The sequence below is a fragment of the Channa argus genome, chromosome 1, assembly GCF_033026475.1.
Source record: "Channa argus isolate prfri chromosome 1, Channa argus male v1.0, whole genome shotgun sequence".
Classification (NCBI taxonomy): Eukaryota; Metazoa; Chordata; class Actinopteri; order Anabantiformes; family Channidae; genus Channa; species Channa argus.
The window spans coordinates 19,655,296-19,680,573 of record NC_090197.1 but is presented as its reverse complement, the minus strand read 5'-3'; the positions used below and the strand labels follow the sequence as shown (position 1 = coordinate 19,680,573).

Sequence of the window (25,278 nt, the reverse complement as noted above, 5' to 3'; positions counted from 1 at the left end):
GACGTGGGAATAATTGAGCAACTGGAGAAAGAGACAACCAAATCGTTTTCTCATCTGATATAACCTTCATTACAGAGCCACAAAAAGAGCCAGAGAGGATGAGGGGGTGGCAAAGATGGAATATTTAAGGGAAGCGGAATTTAAAAGTAGGATGATCTGTATTGGAAAGACATGCAAGTTAGCAATATTTTGAAGTACTTGTAGTTCCATTTCCATTTTAGCCGGAACATGTTGTGCTAGACAGGTGTTAGCAATGGCACTCTGACTGGCCAGCAGTCTGTGCCATACACAGAAAGACACCATCCATCCATCCATCCATCCATAATCTTTAACAGCTTATCCTGTTCAGGGTCACAGGAGGCTGGAGCCTATCCCAGCTGTCACTGGACTACAAGTGCTCACACTCACACTCTTAAGACACCAATTAACCTAAAATGTTAGATTAGGGTGTAACAGGATGAAACCCAAGTAGGCATGGAAAAAACATGCAAACTCCACACTAAAAGACTGCTGCCATCAGGTAGATTCAAACAGGGAACCTTGTGGCTGTGCAGCCATGAGAACCATTAAAACCACCTCTAATAAACATAGGACAATTATCAAATTTCTGAGAGTTTCAACTCAACAAGTGAGAAATTATAATGTTATTTATATGAGTTTTTCTTACATCAACACAGGCTCAACATTTTTTGTCCATGATGCATGCAGGTAAAGTTCTGATCCTTTATTGTTAGCAACCTTCATGCCACCACTACTACTAAATATCTTGTCCAAAGACAGTAGAGCATGTAGCCAGTAGGACCTTGAAAAACTGACCTTGACTGCAATTCATGGAGAACTGCTCTACTGCCTGATCCACAGCCACCTCCACAATTGCTTAGATATTTAGGTGTTTTAAAAAAAAATTTTTGGCCCACTTTCCGATGAGGACTGTGTGCCCAAACACAGTGATGAAATAACCACTATAATAACTTGTCAATAAGTCCTTGCTCCACCTTGAAGTTTTACTTACTTTTAACCAACAGCAACCTAAATGACATAAAGCTAAAATGTTCTTCGTACCCAATTAATGTTACGTGTAATTTTTATACATATATTAATAATTATAATAGAGAATTTGAGTACTCCTTGAGTAATCCTTAAGTAAGAAACAGTGAAAATTAGAATTTAAAAAAAAAAAAACTTACAGGTAAACCTGATGGACCTTGGGGACCTGGGAAACCGGGGGGTCCCTGTGGATAGAAAAAAGTGAATAGAATACTTTTAAGCAACTGGCACAAGGAAAATATAATCAATCGTCAAGCAGGTTCCACCATGATACAACTGGACGAATGGTGCACTAGATATTATAAAACAGCTTATGTGACTGTGTAAAGTGCATTTAAAAGGTCTACGCTCTCTTTTCCTCTTGGAGCCAGGACCTTTAAGTGTTGCCCTGATAAATGTTAAGACACAAAAGGCTGCATCAGGGTCTGGACCACCTAACTATATGTAATTAGCTGGCTAGCAATCCTAAAGCTAAGCTAAGTTGGCAGTGGTTCTTCCGCACAAAAGCAAGAGAGGACACAATAAATTATGTCATGTCCCTCATTTTGATAGTAAAAGTTCAGTGATTAAAAATGTACCTGATGATATTGGCTGCTGAAAATAATAAAAAATAACTACAAATTACAAATGTAAATGATGAGAAATCTTTTACTCTTTTGAGTGACAATGTCAGTTCCTGTTGCCAGATTTGTTTTTCTGGAGAAGAAATAGTCCAAAATTGACTAAAATTATATTTTTCTAAGGACTGAACCAGATTATCTTTGGCCGAAGAGTCTTTAAGGAATTGGGAAATTTGATGATAGTTAAATAACTAATTACAGCCACAGCAGAACTGTCTGAAAAATATTATTGTGTGAGAAGCTGGAGAGAACAGCAATTGAGCAAAGTATCAATCAAGGCCAACATGGCAGACATCAAAGCCTTCTATAAGTCCTGAAATAATAATAAAAGAGCAGGAACTTACAAAATTAACAGGAGTAACCTTTTTAGAAGGCCTTAAATAAGCAGTTGAATGACTCATAAAAAAAAAAAAAAAGATCTGATTTTTTCACAATTTTTGAGGGGAGGTAACAGTTTCTTAAAGTGAAGGAGACATTTTTAGGAGCCAGCATCTAGTGGCCACCTGTATTTTTGCACATAAGGTACTTCCACAGTAACTTCAGCCCACAGCCATGGTATTTGCAGCCTGGTTGAGTCAAGTAGCTACTGACTTTACTGAGACCGTGAGGCGTTATGAACTCATGGAAAGTGGCAAACAACTCACTCTAACATTACTTTAAATATAAGATTTGTAGATTAATATGTGAGATTTAATAACCCATTGATTTAAAATGTTTTAAAACCATAAAGTTAAGTTTCTAGAAAAAACACTAGCTGTTAACCATTTTTTCATGGTGGTAATTTGGAATTTGCCATTATAATAGAGGAATGGGCCTTTTTAATTGGTTTTGTAGGCACATCCACACAGTAGATGTGGAGAGTCCACCATCACAGCTTTCTAGTCTTGCAATTAGTAAAAACCATGTCTTGAAAATCAAGACACAGTATTTCATTTTAAGAGTTTAAAATGTATGTAATGTTAAACATCCTAATATTTGTGTTTAAAACAAGCCTTACTATGCTTCCTGGTATTCCAGGTTGGCCTCTCTCTCCTGGTGCACCCTGTAGTAAGGAAGAAAAACCTGATTCTGAATTATGTATAATTGTTTGGATGTGCATACACTACTTGCACAACAGCAGACATGCACACACTCATATCAAATTACCATTATGTACATCAGAAAATGTGCAGAGAGACACCTACTTGCTCTCCTCTGATTCCTGATGGTCCAGGCATTCCTGGAATCCCAGGTGATCCTGTGCAGGGTCGGTCAACCTATGAGGGGAAAAAGGAAAAAGATATCCCAGGAAATATATATATATATATATACATATATATGTGTGTGTATTTGTGTATACAGGATATGACAATGATCTTAACTGACCACTGCAAGCAGACAAGAGAAGTTATAGGAGTAATGACTCACTACTGGCACTTAGACATATAGCTATTCACTTCAAGCCATGCTAACTCCAGTACAATGCAAAATGAAGGATTGTAATTTTGCATTTGTCAAAGCAGAACAACAAACACAATTAGTGATTAGTGACACTTTATATGATTCTGAATTTGGAGAATCATATAATGAAGCGGAAAAAGTTTCAACAGGAAACTTCAAGTGCCTCGGAGCTTCACCCTGTCATAGCTGTCCGAGGAGGTTGAAGCAGGTTTGCCCTGATCCCCTTTTTCGCCTTTGGCACCAGCCATGCCTGGTACCCCTGGTAACCCTTGGGAACAGCCCCCTTCACAGTCCTCCTATGTCATCAGACACACACACAAACACACACACACACACATATATACATATATACACAGAAACAGACTGAACAGTTTTCATAAAAAAAAACTGACAAGGCAAACGAATGGAAAATCACTAAATACAAAACCACATTGCCCAAAATGCATTTTTGTCTGTACCATTGAACTTACTTTGTCTTCTCCAGTGGAGTCTTGAGGCGGTCGACGTGGTCCAGTGGTGTACTACAAAAAGGGGCAAGGAAATGAAAACTCAATTAATGTCAATGTAAACATATCATGACTTATAAGATAAGATAAAAATTGCTTGGTTTCACTTTTGTCAAACCAAAACAAAGTTCCCCACTGTTTCCTAAAACACAATTCAAAGACTAAAATTAGCACTGTGACTATGGTGTTTCTTACAACTTGACATGATCAACTTTGCCATGTTAGTCTTAGCTAAGTACTACTATACATGTTAGTGTAAGTCTAACTAGGTTATGTTTATGCATTCATATGTGGCAAAGTTACGTATACATGTGAACATATAGTGCAAAGTACATTTTCCCTCTATACATCATTTGGATACACTTGAGGGGGAAATGAATGAGCCACTCAGAGCTTGGAAAACAGAATTAAATAGAACTACTGTAATTACAAAAATACATGATGTGGTAAATTGTACATGTGCTATGATTTCACTTCTTAGTTAAATATGCAAATTAGTTGTTTTTGTCCTTTTATACAATGTCACATGAAATTTCTATTGTTATTTAATGATGCCTGTCAAAGAGTGGCTGAAATCACGCACTAGAAGAATTTAAAACTGAATTTTTTTCCCCAATCATTACATGTAATTATCTTACTAAAATCACATTTTTTAAGCTCTTTAAATGGCTTCCCCAGTTATTGGACCACATACACCCCAGAGTCATACTGACTATATCATGTACTATATCATGTCAGGGATTTGTCAACAAAAGGTGTTGCCTGATTTTTTGTCCCCGAAAGGCAGCAACTTAAATAAGCCCTGGTCAACACTATATGCTGGTAGGTGATTCTCATAAAGTAGACTGTGACAGATACAAGTTACTCAAATAAAACACAGCAAAAAATAAAAATAAATAAATAACCTTAGTACCATTTCCAATAAGGGCTCTAAAGGTGTAATTACATTTTGTTGAGGGCTAAAATCTGCACAAGAAAAGTTTAAAATTCAGAGAGCAGAGTCTTAAGAAAGGAGGACCTATACAGATATACATAAAAACAAAAACACATTGAATAAAAAAACAATTTCCACAGTAGAGTAAAACTGTGTATTAATATTAAGTTCTGAAACAAAAATTCTCACTCCACTTGCCCAATCACATTTACCATGAAAGCCAGTCTGCGCCCTATCAAATCGGTGGAACTCTTTCCACTATGAGAGTCTGTCAATAGTACCTGGCCTGGTTTCAAACTCATTACACACCATTTGACATTGTTCAAACTGAAGCCATTAGCCAGGAAGGCTATTTTATGCCACATGCTGTTGGCTGTTATATGGGCTCCTGCATTAATGGACTTTCTCAAAAGAAGGTTCTCTATAATGGGACAAGCCCCCATCATACCCCTCTATAATGTTCACTCCGGCCACACTTTAAAGGGATCTGCAAATTGCTAAGTTTGTGATTTCTCTGAACAATTTGCTGTTACGTTTTAGAGACAAAGCACTTTTTCATGATCTTGACAGCAATGCCTCTTAGGGAATGAACTAATACATTTCTTTCACAACATTAGGTGAAAATCTGTCTGAAAAAATCCTTTTTTGCAAGTGAATACACTGGGGGGAGACACGTGGGTAAGAAAGTTAACAAATCGGCATGTTAGTATGCAGATCATGTCTGTTTATACACTATTCTGCCAGAATAATAATACCAGCTGGTGGTCAGCATGGAAAAGATTTAAAGGTGCCCATGATTGACAGATGACAGAGCACACAGTTCCTGACAGCCTGCATTTCTGCAGTTTCTCTAAGATCAACCAAAAATCTCCTATCTATCATTTTTAGGAACTTCCTTTCTCTATTTATTCCTGTTTTAGAGGTAAATTTCTCCCTAAATGCCAGAGATCAGCATTGGTGTTTATGTTAATGAAACTAAGCCACAGCTAGAGTTTAAAGAGACAAAACAAAGAATAAAAATCCACAGAAAACTTCATGTGGAGTTATGTATGTATGTATGAGATATAGTGTATTCAGACAATTGCACAAACCTTATGTACATTCCAACATACATAGACAAATGTTTACCAGTGTACACCTATTCAATGATTTTAATATATATCAAGTGTTGAAAATATTGAAAGGTCTTTGCTCATTTTGAATTTAATGCCAGTAGCATATTTCATAAAAGTTGGGACTGGAGCATGTTTATCACTGTGTTGCACCACCTCTTCTTTTAACACACTGTTTTAGAAGTGAACTATTCTTTCCTGATGTTGTTCTTTCTTGATGTGTTTTAACTCCTCAACAGTTTGGGGGATGCTTTGTTGTATTTTTCACCTTAGAATTTGCCAAATGCCTTCAATGATAGGTCTAGATGAGAGGAAGGCCAGTTTATCACACTATTGTAATATTTGCAAAATGTGGTTGGTATCGTAGTACTGAAATACAGAAGGTCTTCCCTGAAAAAGCTGTGTCTGTCTTGATAGCTATTCAGTTGCCTGTATATATCATTCGTCATTAATAGTGCCTTTACAGATGGAGTTACTCATGCTCAATGCACGCCAGCACCAACACAGATGATGTGCTAATAATAAGTCAGATAGTCCGATTTACAAAAATAATTTAATATTTGGATTTGTCAGACAGTGTTCCTCTTTGCCTCAGCTCATCTTAAAGAAGCTCAGACCCAGAGACAGCATTTATTTCTTTTTGCATAGTAGCGTTTTAACATTTGTAGATACGGCAACAACCTGTGCTCACTGATAGTGGTTGTCAGAGGTGTCCCTCAGCCCACCACAGAGTCATGTCTGTAGTTAATGCTGTGCTGCCTGAAACCTCAAAGATCTCAGTCATTTCCTTCTGTACTGAAGGGAAGTCCCTACACTTTAAAAACATGTTACTGGCATTACCTTCAAATTCTCATTTCTTTTTTTCCCACTAATTACATTTTTGAATCTTTTTGTTGAACTGTATTTATATTATTTATGATCAAAAATAGTTTTTAACTAATTTGCAAATGATTGCATTCTCTTTACATTTAAACAGCTTCCCAACTTTTCTAACATTAGGATTGTATAAAGAAAATTGGATTTGGAACAAAATGTACTCTAGAAGCACATAACACAAGTATAATTTTTGTATGACTAATCTTTCCATAAATTAATAATTAGATAAGTCCTAAAACTCATTTCTGTCCATAATATGCATTCACTTTGTACTTTTTACATTATATATATCAGACCCCAGATCTCCCGTTAATAGTTAAGAGCCACTTTTCTTTCTTTTGTATCTAATTTTACTTACGATGTATGCCTGCGAACCCGGTTGCCCCGGTATCCCGTCATTTCCGTGGATACCCTAAAAGAAGGAACTGAGGTTGAACTGGTTTGATGGTAGTCGAGGGCAAAACCACTCCCATCTCCACCAATTGGTCGAGGCAGAGTCAAAGGATCAGGGTCTAAGAGGTCAAACCTCTTCCCTCTCTTGCCATGTCAAAATCTCAACATCTAATTTTATTTAGCAATAGTTTTGCATTAAGAAATATTTTGAGTTCAGCCATTATTACAAATGCACGCATGTCAAAGACCTCTTTCATCTAGCTACCATCACCGGGTGTAGTATCTTTTTACACCTTTGACTCTTGCAGCAACACTTTATTTGAAGGTCTACTCAAATTATAAACTAGAAATTGAAATGGATTTTACTTGTGCTTTAGATAAGCATTGCCCCATTTCTTTTTAGAATTAAAACCAGACCTCCAAATAACTGTCTCTTGGCAGACATTGTAAAAGCTTGCTCAGTTGCTTCCCACATGGGTTAAAGCTTAAAGCACCAGATTAGTTGCATTTTATAATTTGACCCTGATCATCTATTTTAAATCAAACAACTGCATAGACATTCTATATATTGTCAGTCCATCTCCTACATGCATATCATGGACTTTTTTTATCCCAAAAGATGCAAAGCATGTTAAAGCCTTACTGTACATATGTTCTAAAGCCCAGCTGCCCAAGCTTAAACTCATTACATTATAATTAGTCTGCTATTCAATTCAGGCTAAATAAGCTGTTCCTGAATTGAACAGAAGACAGAATCCCTCACATTCCTTCTACCCCTGTCTCTTGCCTGAGGTCCTGGTGGGCCAGGGGGACCAGGAGGTCCTGGTGGACCCTGAAACATAAAATACCATGACCAAAAATGCCATCAGAGACATACTGTCAAACAGAAATGAAGAGTAAATTCCAAAGTTCCAGTTTTCCAAAGTTTGCTAGGTAACAACAGACACAAAGCTTGCAAACAAAGCCAAAGTTATAAGAGAGGACTGCTGGCTGACAGATCAGACCTGAGGCCCGGACTGCCACTCATGTACTGAAGTTCCTGGAGCTCCCTGGAAGGCAAAAGGCGTCAGAATCAGAGCAGCGCTGATGCTTGCACAAACAGGAAATACATAAAGTGTGAAGTTAAGAATACAAAAAAAAATGTCAAAGCACAGGAAGATGCAGAGGGGAAACAACCAAGCATGAACATAAGCTTTTCTAAATATGTCCCCTGTGGAGTCATAACAAACCCTGTGAAAGTATGTTTAAAAAGTCAATGTGTATTTAGACTCTTGTAAAGCTACAAAAGCTCAAACTTACACTAACTCTACATCATATGTTTGTTTCAGTATATGTTTGCAAGTAAGTACTCACAGGTCCGCCTGTGTTTGAGGTCATTGTGCAGGTGCACGATCCAGGTTCACCCTGAAATATACAAATAAATAAATAACATTTGCACACTTTAAAGCACTGGCTACCAAGTCAACTCCTCGTTCAACATTAAAACTACAACTGTTACTTTAAGATAGTCAGAAGAAATCTTTTGCTCAGTTTGGCTAAAACTGTAAATCATATCATAACATAATAAATACATACTAAAATAACAATAAATACACTAGATAAAGACATCAATAGACATCAAATAATTTTGAATTTTTATACTTTTCCCTCATTTGCTACTTTCATCTTCCTTTTAAGTTGGCCATCCTAAAGATTTCCTTTCTACATCTCATGCCTCTCCTGACCCTAAAGCTCTGCCTCCACTGCTTCTTCAGCTCTCCCACTCTCTCAGTGACAGTCTGGACTGGTGGCTTTGATGAATGCTGTAATTAATAGGTTCACACGCACTCTTTCTCTTCAGGCCCCCAAAATCCTTTTGTCTGCCAGCAACAGTACACTTGTCACCTCCGCTGCTACTCTATCCATGCCCCTAGGTCAGTGCGTGCATGCAGATGTCAGCACAAGTGTGCGTGAGGCAAGGAGGGGGCAGGCTGCTGAACCATCTCTTGCGATTATCATCTTTTCCACCCCCTTTTATTCAAACCCTGTCCAGATCCCTTCATCCATGCAAAACGGTAGACTTACCTTGTCCCCCTTAGCCCCATCAATTCCCTGTGAGAAAAGGAGACAGCACAAATGCAAACACACACACAAACAAACACTTAGTTACTCCTGTTTTGTTGTTCCAGAAGAGAGCTCACGGGGCAGTGAGCTGAGTGTAGATCAGGGGACAGAAGATAAGATTGGAGCAGACATCGCCTCTATTATGGATCGAGGCAGACATCCTTGGTTACAAATGATGCCTAAATCAAGGACAATTCCCGAAGAAGCTCAAAGAAAATTAAAACTGTGAACAGATGCTAACACAGAGACAACAGCTCAACTTTGCTACTTACATTTTTATAACATCTCTTAAAATTGCTGATGCACATGCACAGAAATATGCAAATGAAACACACTCCAGACAATAAAGAAACAAGACAACTCACGGGTTTGCCTGGTGATCCTTCAGAGCCGGGGGGGCCATCTTTACCCTGTGGGTGAAAAAGTAAAGAGAAAATAGTGTTTGACAATATCCAAATATGACATCTTACACGCATATGCACATGCACATGCACATGCAAAAAGATTTGTGTCCTACTGGGGGCCCTTGTGCTCCAATGCCCTTAGGCCCCTGGGGTCCTGGAAGCCCAGTATCTCCTTTTGAGCCCTGTAATCACAAAACAGCCACTGTCTCATACTTTCATTAAGCTGTTAATAAATGATATGCTGGCCTTTCACAACTTTTTTCCCAACCTTTTCCCCTGCAGGGCCAACAGGGCCAGACGGTCCTCTAGCTCCAGGTGGTCCCTGTTCAAAAGCACAACGATTAGAACAAAATCTAAAGCACTTGTTTGATATGTTGTAGAAAAGTTGACCTTTGTAAAAAAAAAAACTTACTACAAGTCCTGGGAGTCCTCGTGGGCCCTCTACACCCTGTGACGAAACAAAAACACACACAGGATGCTAAGATCTTTTGAAAACAGAACAGAGAGTGTAGTTTCACATGGAAAGACCTGAAATGTACTGTTAAATAGCAGTGTAGAATAGGCTTCTTTGTGTACACAAAGCAATGAAGATTCCACAATGAATCAAAGGAACTGAGCAAGAACAGCTCAGGACTATTTTTGGATAGTTATTTACAACCTTGTGACTTTATTGTGAGATCTGAGAGGCAGGGAAACTCTTAACAGCCAAAATCATAGCAGGATATGGTGTTCATTAGAGGAATCACAGCTGGGCTGGTGTTCTGTGTCTGACAGATCAACATCAGCTGTCAACATAAAATGTTTTTATGGATCCAGATACATAAAGACATATTAGTTTTACTTGAGGTCCTGGAAGGCCGACTCCTTCGACTCCAGCTTCTCCCTACAGCGAGCACATGACAACACAACTTTCTTAGTGATGCACGAATAGACACAATCCTGCGCCATGTATATACAATCTTGTTAATACAACAAGTGGAAATTGATACCTTGCTTCCTTTGGGACCAGCAGGCCCCTGCACACCTGGTAAGCCTGGTTTCCCCTGAACGGAAAACACATCAGCTGATCATCAGTAATTCTCATAACACACTGAGAGCAGGAAGTAAACAAAAAGCATTTATATGCAATGCGCTCACATTTTTGCCAGGCTTCCCTTCTCCTGGGGGACCAGGGTCTCCTCTCTCTCCTTTGGGGCCTGGCACAGCTACACCATTACTAACTGCAGTGCCCACAGAAGGACAGCTGGTACAAGCATCGCCCTGGCACAAGACAACTAATTAATAATCCTGCTCTAGAAAACTTTTGGAACAATCAAACTCAAGTTCAAACAAATATTCCCATTTATATCATGACTGTCAATTCTGAACCTCTGTTAACCATCATTTGTCTAGAAGTGTAGACTGTGTCATTTAAGACATTACTGAATAGGTGTCCCCTAGGCAGAAAGGCAGATCCATATGATCTTAGAAAGACCCAACTAGATCTGACTTAATAGTTCATTTCAGGCACTCTTTACCTTTTCTCCCTTCAAGCCCATTAGCCCGTCCCGACCTTGCTCTCCAGGCAGTCCTGGGGCCCCAGGAGTTCCATCCAATCCCTTGTCTCCTTGGTCTCCTTGCTCACCCTGGTACAATGGTAAAGTAAAAACAAAAATCTCGCTGTAGTTGCTTAGTACTGTAGATTAGAATTTTTTTGTAGATTTTTTTTACATGTCAATCTTCTTTTTGTTATGAACGTGAAATCAAGTGTAATCAAGTACAGTCCATTCCAAGTACATTAGAATGGCATAGCCAATTAATTTGTTTTTGCTGTAAACTACAGCTAATAAAATTTAAGAAGAAAAAGATGTATACCCAACATTTTATTCAGCAAAAGTATTGTATAAGTATTTTTTTGGTTGCAGTGATGAATCTGTCAACATAGTAAAAGTAGTATTTCGCACAATCCACACGAATGTAAGCAATGCATGATGCTTTGCAAACTTTTAATGAGGAAGGAGACACCTTCAGTGTGTCTGGAGTTCCCCAATATACAATATATTTTTTAAAAGAAACACGGATTATACATTTTTCAATTTTTTTTAAACCTCAAATAAGCCAGTATCCAGTATTTTTTTGGGTTCCATTTTGAAGTCCAAGCCGAGTGACTTTTGTGGTAGAGCTTCAAGGTAATTTAAGGCAGCCTGGCTCTGTTGATGGCAGATTTATTTCATAGTTATTTGGGTTAAGTGATGTGAATGTGCAATAGACAGGCTCAGTGACCTGAAATAAAGCAGAGTGCTTTGTTCCCTTGAGATATTATTTAATACCATGTGGGATGATTTTCTTGCAGACATCCTTGGTCCCAGTAGATGTCAAATCAGTTAAGAAAGTATGACTGTCTTTAAAGGCCACCAGCATCTCCATACAGTCTCATTCCTCCTGGTTGTCCAGTTATTTAAGGAAGATACTATAAGAAACATTACCAGGAAATGTACCTTTTCTCCTTTGGCACCAGCAAGACCCGGCGGACCCTGTGAAAGATAGTAGAATACGATATTAAAAACACAGAGTTACATGAAAACAAGGGCTTGTGTACACATATGCACACGAGTAGTTATCTGCAAATACTGACTAAGCCCCTTCTTATTCAGGTAAAATAGCTGTTGATATAAAGCTAACCATAGAGGCACGCAGCATGTAATTGGGAGAGGTGACAGAAGCCAACAGAGATTTATTACACTTAGCAACAATTCTGCAGTAACAGAGGAATCCTTGCATATCCTATATACACAAAAAGCAGAATTACAGAACTATGAGGTGATTTGTCTACGGGGGGAAATCTTTCAGCATCTCTAACTTTTCACTCATTTAGACGCTGCTTAATGTGTTTCATTGTGAAAAAAAACAATAAGGTACTTGTTTTTGTGGGATTTGTAATTCAGTAATGGAAGTAGTTTTTATTTATTCTTGGACTTGGCTGTAAACTGTGCTACTGCTTGAAGTTTCTGCGGCTGAGTTGCATTGTTGATTCAGGTTTCATAACACAAATACACAGTAATGAGGATAATATACAATAAAGGCACAATGGCATTATAATAAAGAAAATCAAAACAAATTGTGGCAATATACTGTAGAATATAAACACCATAATGCAGCAGGGATTTATGAATGTGCAACAGACTGTATGGGCATCATACTGCTCTCCAAAGGAAAGTCTCCTTCTTTCCTCACCTGTGAGTTACTGTAAAACTGTGAGTGTGTGTTTGTGTGCGTGCGTGTGTGTGAGCAGTTTGCAGTGTTGGATGTGTAAGGGCATGTGTGTAGTCAACAATATTTAAAGAATCAAATCAAAAAGCACGGCCCTAATCCCAAAAAGATGTCTGTAATTTCTGTTGTAGTATCTGTTACTCTCTGTAAAATTTCTTATAAAGCAATCGCACCTGTTTGCCATCAGCTCCAAGGCCTGGAGGCCCGGCTGGCCCTGCAGGGCCCGGCTCGCCTTTTATTCCTTCAGGCATTTTGATATTGGCAGGTCCTCTGCCAACCTCGTATGGCTGGCATACACCACACTCGCCCTAGAGAAGGGCAGGGAGTGAGAAGGTTTGCTTTGCATGACAATTAAGCTAAAAGATGCAAAAAGCAGGGCATATGCATAGTCAATGCTTACCTTCTCACCCTTTTGGCCAGGAAACCCGAGACCAGGCGGCCCTTGGTCTCCCTATAAAAAGATGAATTCAGTACAAAAATCCAAAAATACGCACATTTCAAAGAGAACACTTACTTTCAGAACATGGAAAGGAAAAGGAAAAAGCCTAGCATTCATGAATCCATCTACTTCGTAGTTAAAGTACCTTTGTGCCTCTCGGTCCATCCTTCCCGCTGGGTCCCTTTTGTCCAGGTTTTCCCTGTCATACAGACACATTTTATTTCACGATATCACTGAATCAGGATGTGAAGCCAGTTATCCTATTTCAAAGAACTGTATGTGAACTTACCGGCTTCCCATCAGCTCCTTTGCTGCCTGCACTACCCTGCAGACAAGTAAAAAAAAATACAAATAATAAAATAAAATAAAATAAAGAAACACTTCAATATCAGATTTTCACAAATTCATAAAAATTGAGAAATCTTTTAAAGTCATTTCACACTAAGGCAAAACCTACGGGCAACTGTGTCAAAGAAATTTGGTGTTTCAGAACCTAAGCTTTTCACTAATAAGTTCCCCACTAAGTTAAAGCCCCATGGCAGACCGTTTTGGATCCAAAAATTAGAGTACTGCTGTGATTATCTTTCTCGTGAAGTCTATTAAAAGCCCATTGCACAACCTACTGAGTGAGCTCCCCTTATGTAAGCCAAGTCAGTTATTGTGGCTTCTTTCTTTCAACTCTGTTTCTTTTCCTGTTTGTTACTTTCTCTCCTTTAAAGCCAGGTGGTCCAAAAAAAAAAACAAAAAAAAAAACCTGGCTCTCCCTGTGCAGCAGAAAAAGTAGGTAATATATCATTTTAATGAAGGTGCTTATCACAGCTCACACATGCAAGCAAACACACAGATGCAAACAAAATCAGAAACAGACATAGTCAGACAAAACAACTACCCAATCAGTTTTCTTCTACCATGTGTGTTATATATCATTGCTTCCTTTAAACAAGAGCAAAAACCTCCAACATTAAGAAGATAAGACTGTTATTGTTTTTGCCTTCGGGGGGATTTTTACGACTTTTCCAAAATGCTGCTTTTACATTTAATACTTAAATCACATTGATTGTTTAAAGAACAGGCTTACTTTCTCTCCCTTCTGTCCAGTCCCAGGCTCTCCTTTCTCGCCCTTCTGCTGGAAGGTTTGGGTCAAGACAGTGGCGCCAGGGTTAGGTTTCACGTCTCCGATAGTGGGGCACACGGAACATGGTTCTCCCTAATGCGCGTTGGCAGATCAGAGATGGGTCAGAGATGGTCTCAAAATACTGTAAGTATCCACATCAGTCAAGGAAAAGGTTCAGAACATTTTGGTGCTATGATAAAAATCACATCTGCAGGTCTAGAGAGGGAAACAATGTTTTGTTAACTAATTAGGCTAGTCCAGCTTACTGGTAGCTGAATGAGGTGGCCTAAATGAGAAATTGTTTAACCTTAAACCTCATCAAGCTGACCTTTTCTCCTTTGGCACCATCCAATCCTTTTTCTCCCTGCAACAAACATAAAAAAAACAGACATTGACGAAAGCCAGTTAGTCTCTGCTCACCCTTATAAGCATGTTATTTTTGAGATGTTGTTTCTCAACATGGTATTGCATATACACTGGTCACTGCACTCAGGCAAATGTGGGGTGTACTTTAGCAGTGTGTGTGAGGGCTGGATGTTGAGTTGAGCTAGATTTCTTGCATGTGCTTTAGGAGAGCACTTTCTGCACTGCTGATGTTAGCATATCTGAATGTGTGCGAATGCAGATGAGTTTGTATAGGTCATGCAGCCACAGAATATGAATGAACCATAAGCTGTAAATGAATGAGGAAGATTTTTATACCTTCTGTCCTGCCTTGCCATCTGCACCTTGAGGCCCCTGGTAAATACAGAGAAGAAAAGAGAAGAGAAAAGCAGGAGTAAGAGTTAGTTCAACTTTGTTAAGAGTAAGGTCACATCTCACTCGCCATTGCTCTCTCTCCATTGCTTTACCTGCTTCTCCTTCTGCCCTAACCAGGTATGACAGATGGATGCTGGCACTATTGGAAATCATTGCACAGGGAATCTCATAAGACCCTAGATTTATATTCTTATTTTGCCCCTACAAATCATTCCCCATTCCATCTATTGGGTTAAGTGGGAAGAATGAATGAAGAGAGAGGAAAAACATTATGCAGTATGTTGAGCCTTAACTCACCAGAGACATACAGTCGGAAGACACGTTAAGATTACATTAACTAAATGACCTTTGCCTTTGAGAGAATAAACTTTTGACACTATATCACGGTCTCCTTGAGCTGCAGCAACACTGTAAGAGTTATGAGGAAAATACAACCCCAAGGCAGAAATAAACGCCAAACCCTCCATCAGAGTGATAAGAAAAATAAAATATATACACTATCAAACAAGTGCTTGAGGTTCAATCATCAGGTACAGCTCACAGTCTGCAACCCTCTAATAAAATGTGTAGCAAGATCACAAAACTGTTAAACTGAACATTCAGGGTAGGTTCAGAATTCATTATAGTTTGACATTACAGTCAAACTGTTGCACTTACAGACGGTCCTCTCTCCCCGATCCCTGGTAATCCAGGCTCTCCTTTAGAGCCAGGCTTCCCTGGCAGACCCACTGTATTAACAAGGTCTGGAGGCAGCACAGGGCATACTTCACATGGGTCACCCTGAAGATTGAATATGAGTCAGTGTGAATTTATGGATACAAGAGCACACAGACATAACGATAAAGAGATTAGAGACAATGTTTATGAGGTATTATACCTTCTCTCCTTTAAAGCCTCCTGGTCCTCTTGGTCCCTATGAAAACAACAGAATCCCAGTCAAACACATTTGTTACAGCACATACACTAGTTCAAATATTGTCTACTGTCAGCACATGCATGCATTACTGAATACCAATCAATGTTTAAAAGAGTCTCTTACTGGATCTCCTGGAAGCCCATCTTTTCCCGGAAGTCCTGTATCTCCCTGTCAAAACAAATCACTGCATGTTTCATATTATTGTTAAAGCTGTTATGAAAAGAAAAGTGCTTTTACTTTTATCTTGTGTAAGAATATTGGAATCCAACAAAGATAACTGGTTAGATCCACTGGTTATCTATATCTTTAGAAAGAAACCTACCGTGTCTCCTTTTGCACCACCTGGTTCACCAGGAGGACCCTGTCAAGTAAAACAAAGTGCGTCAAAGGAATGCCCTTCTTAAGTTGCTTTAAGAATTTTCTCAAGGGCAATAAAAGACACAGTGAGCCTTGCCAAGTCCTGCCCTGCACTTTTGAGAGCATTGTCTAATAAAATAAATTTTGATCAAAGCGAGACTATCGCTACGGGTGAGTGTGAGGACATTAAGATAATCAGTGAAATTACATAATCTAATAAATGCATATAGTTTTTTTTTTTCCCCCTCGAGAGTTCTTTAATTAAAAACACACTTACTGGTAGGCCTGGTTTTCCAAGTCCTGGCAGGCCTGGAAGTCCAGGTTTCCCTGGTTCCCCAGCCAACCCTTCAGGACCAACCATACCTGGGGTACCCTAAGAAAGCAAGCATGCTCTGTCAAACTGAATGAATGGAATGGTATGCGACAGTCGGCTTGATGGTAAAAAGTCCCATACTTAATGTAGACAGACCTTCTGACCCTTGGGACCGACTACACAGATGCTTCCTGCTTGACCCTGGGATATGGTGACAGGTAGAGAGGAAAGCAAAAGCATAAGTATGAGTCAGTGATATCACTCCGGGTCAGTGACAATCATTGTCAGTGCAGAATAATCAAACCACCTCTCCGAAGCTTTTCCATAAATTAGTAAACACACTTGATTTCCCTCGTTTGTCTGACATTTTACAACAAGACGTAGAAACAGTGAGAATTGTAGAGTTTGTAAGATATATTATCTTCACTGATGCATATGCAATATTTTCTGCTTGCCTGATTCAAGTCACATCAACAAGCACATTTGTATTCACTCTGTCAGATGGATGGGAGGCTTAAGAAAATCTATCCTCCACCAAATCCATCTGTCCACGACAAGCACTTAGCCCGGTGAACAGCTAAATGTGAGTGCGCCTGATGCCGAAAACCAGGGGAATATCTCAGAGCACACACGCGTTGTAATTTGTTCCTCAAAACTTTTCATGCGTCTACAGGATCACTGCGCTGCACAGGGAAGATTAAAAGGTTTAAGTGTTCCTGAATAGGCGCCTGCCAGTGTGAGAGACGAACAGCGCCGTCAATGAGGCAGCATTGATTGTGCAAGCTTTGTTGCTCTAGCCTAATCTAACAGGCATTAACAGGCCGACTTAACGCCATGGGGGGGAGAACAGATATCAATGGGAGTCTGAGCTTAGAGAGTAATACCATATAAGTTTACTGAATATCCACTCTTCAGCCCTATAAAAGTGCCTGTGTAAGTGGATGTGTGCATGCAGGTGTACTGATGTGACTGTGAGTACATGCTCACTTGGTCAAACTGTATTCACATCATAGTTACTGTTTGATTTAACCTTAAAGAGAAAGTTTCATGCCTTAAAGACACTGTCACAGGCTTAATACAGAAACTCTGTAAAACAAAACAAAAAGTGAAAACAAAAGAACACCTACATCTTTCCCTGGAGTGCCAGTCAGACCCTGTTGACCAATCTCTCCCTTCTGACCTTTTTCTCCCTAGACGCAGCCAGAGGGAAAAGGTGAGATCTTGAAAATTAATTAGATGATCATTAGCAGGACACATCTTCATTATTCATCACTAAAAGTTTCTTAAACCTTTCACCCACCTTGTATCCAGCTGCTTCGCCCCAGTTGGTGGGCACTGCCTGTGGAGAGAGGGAATAGAGACAAGGCTCAGATCAATGACCTAGCTCTAAAGAGACATCACACACACACCACTGGAGCATAGCAAACAACACAGCGACAAGTCAACAACCCTTATGGACTAACAGCAGGACCCATGTTCTTTACACAGAGACACGCGCGCGCACACACAAACCGCCCGAGAAACGCAGACAAGAATCTGGGGTAAATGCAGATGTATATGTATATGAATACAATAAATCAAAATTACACAGAGAAATAAATTCACAACATAACATGCAATCATAGTCATCGAGATATTCACGCACACACAGTAACTCACTGGTAAAAACAACGCACACACACGCATTCCCACTTCATAATTAATATTGGGAGTGGATGCATGATAATGAGGTTTTGAATAAAGATCAAACTAAATAGATGAAGGGACAGCGGGATTTGGAGGCCGCGGGATGTGGGCTGTGACCCGTAGCAAAACATTGGCACTCACCACCTCGCCTTTTTCTCCCTTCTGGCCTTTGGGTCCTTCTGTGCACTGAGGTTAGAGACACTTTGGTTTACATGTTTTATAACATAAATACATTTCTAAAAAAGCTCTGATTACGTAGACAAATGGCAACACAATGCTTTTTTTGACAAAATGAGGCACAGTGTGATGAGTGAGACATATTGGCAAAGTTACTTACTGGACCTGAATGGGAGCCAGAACAGGCATCACCCTAAGATAGAGAGGAACACAAAATAAGAATGATTGCTTGTGGTGGAGGAACGGAATAAATGAGTGTTGGAGAATGAATATCAGCTTGGAATTGGTCCAGAGTCAGCATCATGTTAAAATACAGCAGCATAAAAGCATGTGGAGATGTGTGTTGATAGTGCTTAGTCACATCGCTGGGCAGGTCTGGGCACATGTGATCACGTCCCACATTCCTTTGAAATTAGTCCTACCACACACATACACACACAGATTTGTGTGGATGTTCATTCAACACTTACCCGGTCACCTTTTTCTCCTTTCAACCCAGCACCTCCAGCTAAATTTTCTACCTGAAACACACACACGCACACACACACATCGTTACACACTCCACAGTGCTACACTTTTGACATCTTCTCACAGAAAGAACAGAAAGTAAAGATCAGTGATCCTTACATTGTCTTCCCTACTCAGGAATAAACAACCAGCACACTACAGACACACAGACAGAGAGAAAGAGATAATTATTACCAAACTATATTTAATATTCACTGAGGTTTTTAAATGTTCACATGTCCTCAATGATGACCAAAGACAGCTAATAAAGCTTCTAACTTAAGAAATAAATGTCTTGTAATTTCTGTAGTCACCAGGTGGTGGCACTGTTACACAGAACTAAACTGTGCTGAACCCCTATGCTGCCATGATATGCAGATAAAAAGGATGTGAGGTTGGCAAGAGGGCACATTCACACACGCATGCATGTGCACACATGTCCCAGGAGATGGAGATCAATAGGATGTCTGATACCCACAGCACAGGAGTGAGCAGACCAGCTGTTTCTCAAAGGAGAGCACACACACACACACACACACACACATTCCAATAAGAAAGCAATGTAGTATTCCAAACTAGGATAAGCAATACAAATAACTGAAGCATTTTTAGTGGAAACGAGTAATTAAAGCTGAATCCCCCACCTGGTGTTTCTGGGAATGTTGCTTTCACACACCAGGAAGTTTGGATATATTGAAGCTGCAGATATGAGCATGCTGCTACAACATAAGAAAGTTGGTAAAAGCACAGACCGGTGTGTAATTCTCCCTCTTCTCTGCAACCCCATCCCCCCAACTCCCTCCTGTGAGCTACAAATCTATCAAGAGTTGGCTCGGCCAGCTGCAGTGACGAGTCACTCTTTCCGAGCTCTTGTCTCTGTCAGTAGGCTGAGTCAAGTTCTCCTATAGTCCCATTTAAAACCTCTGCAGTTTTGCCTTTGTTATTTGTTCTCTGCATTCTTCGGCTTGTGGGCATGAAAAGCCTGAAGTCAGTTGTAAAAGAGCAGTATTCTTTCTATCTACAATAGGAAACAGCACTAAAATATGATATTTAATTAAGGCCACATTGCTGTCATTATTGCTCTCATTTAATTAGGAGAAATTGACTTTTTTTAATAAGGAAAATGTCATGTTCACTGTACAGCATAACAAGTTTGTATGTCCATAGACTTGTACACTGCAGGTTAAGCTTGGTACTTAGTGGTAGAATTTCTGTATTTCTTTTATACTTTTGATTTTCACAAAACTGTTGCTACAAGTTAAGGGTTTCCACAAGTGGGATGTTTCTCTGCATATTACATCACTACATTACACCAGCTCACATGTTGGCTGTAGTATTTGTAGTACTGGCAAATGTTCACGGCAAATCATTTTAACACGTGGCATCTGGTTTTACCCAGGCAAAGACCTTTTTGGCCACTTGGGGGAAGCACAGAAAGCTGTGAACCCAGTATTAATATTTCGAGTTGAAATAACTGCTACAAACACACACATTTAACAAACACTAAGCTACATTAGCGTAGATTTTGAGTTGTGCTTCATGTTATTGGAAAATGTAAGTCTATTGTTCACTCTTTTTAGTTCTGTGTTAGTCTCCACTAATCATCACAGCTGCAGTACTTTTATTTCCTTGCTATTTGATTAGTTATTTTAACCTGGGAAACGTCAGTCCATGATAGTAATCTAGTTATCCATTGGTAAAACATACTCTAAAGTGTAATTAGTGCAAGTTTCAGCCTCTTTGTTTGACGTTCCAGTACAAAGTTTTACATTTTGGCATGGTGGTCTTTAGGTATTTAGCATTCAAATAAATAGGCTCACTTTGTAATTTCCAACAACCCATTACACAGGCTCTCATTCTGCATGCCAACACCTATGCTCATTTATTCAAAAATCTCAAAAGACAAGCTGATATTTTGGTGCCAATATCCTGTCAGTGGAGCTTACCTTTTGGTATTAAACATCCTAATGAGCATTTTTTTTGTCTGCATTTCATTGCCTCTCCAGCAGAAAGAGCTTAACAGAACAATGAGCACCAATGAAAATCAAATACATACATGAGTAAGCATAAATTCACAATGTTCTCTGTTGTAATTTTCTGTGCCAAATGTGTGATGACAATCTGTGATGCCTGATCTAATGGGCAAGAAAGGAAGCTGACACTAAGATTTTTCTTTTTTAAATGGAATAGCCTTTTTTGGTTAATAGATTCCTGCTGACTGGAGGTGCTGAGCCTTTTGACCCATAACCAAGAACCCACTGATGTAGCTGGGACATATTATAAAGGAATAGCTGAAGCAGCATCACATTAACAATGTGATGAAAAGTTTCTGCCTGAGCTGTAAGACTGTGAAGCCAAGTTCATTCAGATTTGCTATTGCCATTTCACATTACGGCACAGGCCTGCTTGACATATTTGTCAGTTTTGGTGCTGCAGTGGATATTAATAGTATTTCCAGTATTATATTCTATTATCATGTATTATATTATTTATGGGTGGGTGCTACTCCTTTTTTTATTCCTGAAAAGAAAATGTCATCTTTGTAATTTGACCAAATTAAGTTCACAACTCAAAAGTCACTTTGATTCTTTAGCAAGTATGTGGCCCCAGTGGCAGGGCAAGCTGTGCGCTTCCACACAGGTAATAACCTACATTGTGGAAGTCACAGGAGGCAGCTCTCTGCATTAGTAAGCACACACAGGAACGACATAATGATGCACCTTGAGTTTTGCATTCTATTTGTGAACAGAACATGCCTATTGCAGGTGAATGACAATATTAATAGGCAGCGGCAAGTTCCAACTGAGACTCAGCGCATAATGAGGTGTAAATCAGTGCTCAGTTGGTCAGCAAGCTTTGTACATGTGAGCGAGGCAGGTGGAAAATATAGATTTTGTTTTTATTTCATGCACAACACATACACGCAACATAAAATTGCGCACATCCCACTCATATGGCCTGCATATATTCATAGTTAGATATCTCTTTATCCAACCATGCTAATCCTGGACCTTATTTCAGGAGTCACTGGGTTAAAAGAAGGGTACACATTGGACTGGTCCCCAGTCGAATTTAACATATTCAATTCCTCTAATCAGCATGTCCCATAAGAAAACCGTGAATATGTGGGTGGGATTTGTAAGGCTTACTTTCTTTGCCACATCTTTGGATGCAAAAATGTCCTGTTGGAAAAAAAGGAAAAGGGAAGAAAGAGAACAAATAAGAAAGACAGACAGAGATTCGAAAAAGCATTTCTTTCACATCACGCCTTAACATGACCTCAATATTACTACCATTTCTGGCTTCACATTGGTCCAAAATTAGCTTCTGCTGAAATTATATCAAGAAATAAATCTACATGATCAAAATTCTCCTCCAAGCTTTGAACATACACTTCATATTCCCATTCAGCACCAGCTCCATGGCAGTTCAGAGTCACAGAATCTCTTGAAGATGTTCTCAGAAAAGGCAGGAATCTGTCTCTGTAATATCAATGTCATACAGCATCCTTGGCATAGGCAAAGTGTTTTCCTGTTGCATGTGCAGTGCGTCCTTTTAAACCTTGTTGTCATTACAATTCATTGCATCAGATATACAGATACAAAGAAAGGAGAAATAAAGGCCATCTCTGTGCCATATAGGGGTACATTAACAGTTGTTCTGCATTCTGAGAGAAAAAATAGAGATGAAAGAGGATGAATACAGAGAGGAGGAGACGTTCTGTAACTCATGAGCCTTGAGGCAAAGGAAGAGATGGACCCTGCTGTGCACAGAGTTACAAATCAGACAAAAAAAGAATCAACAACAAGATGTAGGAAGGACTGGAAAGCTGAAAAAATTATTTGTTCAAGTGAAGTAAGTGAGATGCAGATATGTAAGGAGTTTCAGCAAAGGAATAAGAGAGAACAAATTTTTACAGCTGGTGTAGGACCTCATCATAAGAAGTCAGCCAGAAACACACTGAGCCTGGGGAAACACAGTCTTGAAAGACCTACAGTAGATGACCTTTCAGCTTGGAGCTGGTATGAAAGCAAAGGTTTACAGTGTCAGACTACAGTGTGTTTGAAGACAAGCAACAGTCTGGGTGAAATTTGTCATACATCAGGGAGGCATTTGCCTCTATGGGTCAAACACAGATGCAAGCAATACTGCACACACCTTTACACCAACTAATTCTACTAGTAGATGCAAAGAGAGATCATTAAACTTATCCAGACGATTGGGTTTACAATGTATTTCTGCTCTGCTCTGGGTACTTCTGTTTCATCCCAATTGGTTACTATAAGTTGCCCATAGGTGTGAATGTGAATGGTTGTCTGTCTGTGTACTGTACGTCTCTCTGTGTTGGCCCTGAGAAAGACTGGAGACCTGTCCAGGGGGGTTTTCTCCCTCTCGCCCACTGCCAGCTGAGGTGGGCTCCAACACAACACATTGGTCAACCCAACAGGCCTTTCTGTAATATTCGTCCCAAACTTTCCAAAGACACTAAATATGTCAGGCAGGATATTCAAAGAAATGTGCATAAAATGATGAACGACGCAAAAATAAAATATGGTTTGGTTGAGTCTGTGTCTGAATAATGCACTCATAGTATGCAGAATATAGCTTGAAGAAGACTAGAAGTTGGAACAAGACAAAATATTTGTGTTAATGTTAGTGTGAATTCAGAAAATAATTAGATTATGGAATGGAATAGATTATGGAATATGCAGCTATTTAAGGAGTAAAAAAAACCTTTATGTTACAGGTTCTCAAAGTCATCCACATCCACAGAAATTATATCACACTGATAGCTGACCTCAGATTACCGCGAGCTCACTCCGTAGCAATTATATACAGTACTGCTTCCATTACAGCACACATGACATTCCACGTATGCTGTGTTTAATATGTCACTCAGTAAGGCTTAGTTTAATGGAAACAGCTCTATGGCCTAATGACATCTGGCCTGCACATTGGAATCTTGGATTTCATAGTTCATTTACTGAATGCAGAAAGCATACGGATAAAAATAGAAAGCCCTCCAGTTAGTCTGTGCATGTATGTACAAGTGTGTGCTAGAGTGTGTGTGTGTATGTGTGTGTGTGTCTAAATGAGAGCAACAGAGAGGAGAACGGATAGAAAAAGTCAAATTAGGACAAGCAGTTTTCATGGACGTTCAAGCGATATAGGTCTAAACATAAAACGTTATCCATATTCAAGTCAAGTCAGTCAGCGATAGCCAATGACAGCGGCAAAAGAGTGTGTGAAAGGTGCGAGAAACAAACACAGACAGAGACGGTATGCATGACCCGTAACTGTGTCTGGCTGGAGACCTTCTACTGGATTGATGACTGTGTCCCGAAGTCTGCCAGAGCTCTAAGTTAACACCAGCACTCCACAAGACAAACACCAGGCCTTAATGAATAGATAATTGGATATAGATCTCATTAATATGAATGATGAAAGACATGGTGTGAAAAAAAAAAAGGACTTCATGTATCAGACGGCACTGACACAGCCATGGCAAAACATAACAGAAATGTGCGTGAAATCTGCTTGCATGTGTTGCATAAGGCTTTATTTGTCAAGCAACTGATGATGCCCGCGGACACTTTGAAAAATCGCTACCAGCAGACGTAACTGAAGTGAAGTCATATAAAACCTCGAAGTGCTGAAGAGTGCAGCAGAGTAGAAAACATGTTTTTTTTGCAGGAAGAAACAGCAAGTCCATTTGGTATAAGTCATAGAGGCCATTGATTTCTTTCCAGTAGAAGTCAAACTGTCTGTGTGTCTGTGTGTTATGTCTAGGTCTGATGGGATCCATGTGTTGTGGTAATTTACAATGGGGACAAAGTGTTTGTGAAAGATCCTGAGACTTTTTTTCCATCAACATCAATACTTGTCATTACGTTTACGATATTTGAAGCATAACAAACATATTTTCATTATATCGTATTCACATTTATGTGTGATGAAATCTTTTCCTTTTAGCTTTTCCCTTTCAGGGGAATTGTCCCCATCTAACCCTGTCCTCTGCTTCCTCTTCTCTCACACCAACTTACTTCATGTCCTCTCTCACTACATCCATAAATCTCCTCTTTGCTTTTCCTCTAGACCTCGTCCCTGGCAGCTCCAACCTCAGCATCCTTCCACCGATATATTCACAGTTTCTCCTCTGAACTTGTCCAAACCACCTAAATCTGGCCTCTTACTTTATCTCCAAAACATCTAACATGAGCTGTCCCTCTGATGTCTTTATTCCTGATCCTGTCCATCCTCGTCACTCCCAAAAAGAACCTCAACATCTTAAGCTCTGCTACCTCCAGCTCTGCCTCCTGTCTTTT

At 39.5% G+C, this 25,278-nt stretch overlaps 1 protein-coding gene across 20 annotated transcripts in view; it reads right to left on the bottom strand.

The window, feature by feature from the left end:
* The window catches only part of col16a1 (collagen, type XVI, alpha 1), a 63,014-nt gene that overhangs the window by 9,902 nt on the left and 27,834 nt on the right, over nucleotides 1-25,278 (bottom strand). The window contains exons 9-47 of one of the 20 annotated variants that reach the window (XM_067505360.1): nucleotides 22,102-22,134; nucleotides 19,073-19,108; nucleotides 18,916-18,966; nucleotides 18,606-18,638; nucleotides 18,410-18,454; nucleotides 17,883-17,921; nucleotides 17,710-17,772; nucleotides 16,739-16,783; nucleotides 16,547-16,642; nucleotides 16,235-16,273; nucleotides 16,036-16,080; nucleotides 15,874-15,909; nucleotides 15,654-15,776; nucleotides 14,940-14,975; nucleotides 14,566-14,601; nucleotides 14,202-14,330; nucleotides 13,413-13,448; nucleotides 13,269-13,322; nucleotides 13,085-13,135; nucleotides 12,858-12,992; nucleotides 11,913-11,948; nucleotides 10,953-11,060; nucleotides 10,573-10,695; nucleotides 10,425-10,478; nucleotides 10,277-10,318; nucleotides 9,848-9,883; nucleotides 9,704-9,757; nucleotides 9,549-9,617; nucleotides 9,397-9,441; nucleotides 8,993-9,019; nucleotides 8,282-8,332; nucleotides 7,933-7,977; nucleotides 7,716-7,760; nucleotides 6,894-6,947; nucleotides 3,566-3,628; nucleotides 3,284-3,403; nucleotides 2,852-2,923; nucleotides 2,665-2,709; nucleotides 1,188-1,232 (exon numbers count right to left, since the gene is read on the bottom strand). In XM_067505360.1, coding sequence (XP_067361461.1) covers nucleotides 1,188-1,232; nucleotides 2,665-2,709; nucleotides 2,852-2,923; nucleotides 3,284-3,403; nucleotides 3,566-3,628; nucleotides 6,894-6,947; nucleotides 7,716-7,760; nucleotides 7,933-7,977; nucleotides 8,282-8,332; nucleotides 8,993-9,019; nucleotides 9,397-9,441; nucleotides 9,549-9,617; nucleotides 9,704-9,757; nucleotides 9,848-9,883; nucleotides 10,277-10,318; nucleotides 10,425-10,478; nucleotides 10,573-10,695; nucleotides 10,953-11,060; nucleotides 11,913-11,948; nucleotides 12,858-12,992; nucleotides 13,085-13,135; nucleotides 13,269-13,322; nucleotides 13,413-13,448; nucleotides 14,202-14,330; nucleotides 14,566-14,601; nucleotides 14,940-14,975; nucleotides 15,654-15,776; nucleotides 15,874-15,909; nucleotides 16,036-16,080; nucleotides 16,235-16,273; nucleotides 16,547-16,642; nucleotides 16,739-16,783; nucleotides 17,710-17,772; nucleotides 17,883-17,921; nucleotides 18,410-18,454; nucleotides 18,606-18,638; nucleotides 18,916-18,966; nucleotides 19,073-19,108; nucleotides 22,102-22,134 — 2,295 coding nt within the window. The remainder of the gene's footprint in view (nucleotides 1-1,187; nucleotides 1,233-2,664; nucleotides 2,710-2,851; nucleotides 2,924-3,283; nucleotides 3,404-3,565; nucleotides 3,629-6,893; nucleotides 6,948-7,715; nucleotides 7,761-7,932; nucleotides 7,978-8,281; nucleotides 8,333-8,992; nucleotides 9,020-9,396; nucleotides 9,442-9,548; nucleotides 9,618-9,703; nucleotides 9,758-9,847; nucleotides 9,884-10,276; nucleotides 10,319-10,424; nucleotides 10,479-10,572; nucleotides 10,696-10,952; nucleotides 11,061-11,912; nucleotides 11,949-12,857; nucleotides 12,993-13,084; nucleotides 13,136-13,268; nucleotides 13,323-13,412; nucleotides 13,449-14,201; nucleotides 14,331-14,565; nucleotides 14,602-14,939; nucleotides 14,976-15,653; nucleotides 15,777-15,873; nucleotides 15,910-16,035; nucleotides 16,081-16,234; nucleotides 16,274-16,546; nucleotides 16,643-16,738; nucleotides 16,784-17,709; nucleotides 17,773-17,882; nucleotides 17,922-18,409; nucleotides 18,455-18,605; nucleotides 18,639-18,915; nucleotides 18,967-19,072; nucleotides 19,109-22,101; nucleotides 22,135-25,278) is intronic. The other 19 variants (XM_067505371.1, XM_067505488.1, XM_067505405.1 and 16 more) reach the window with 19 other exon arrangements.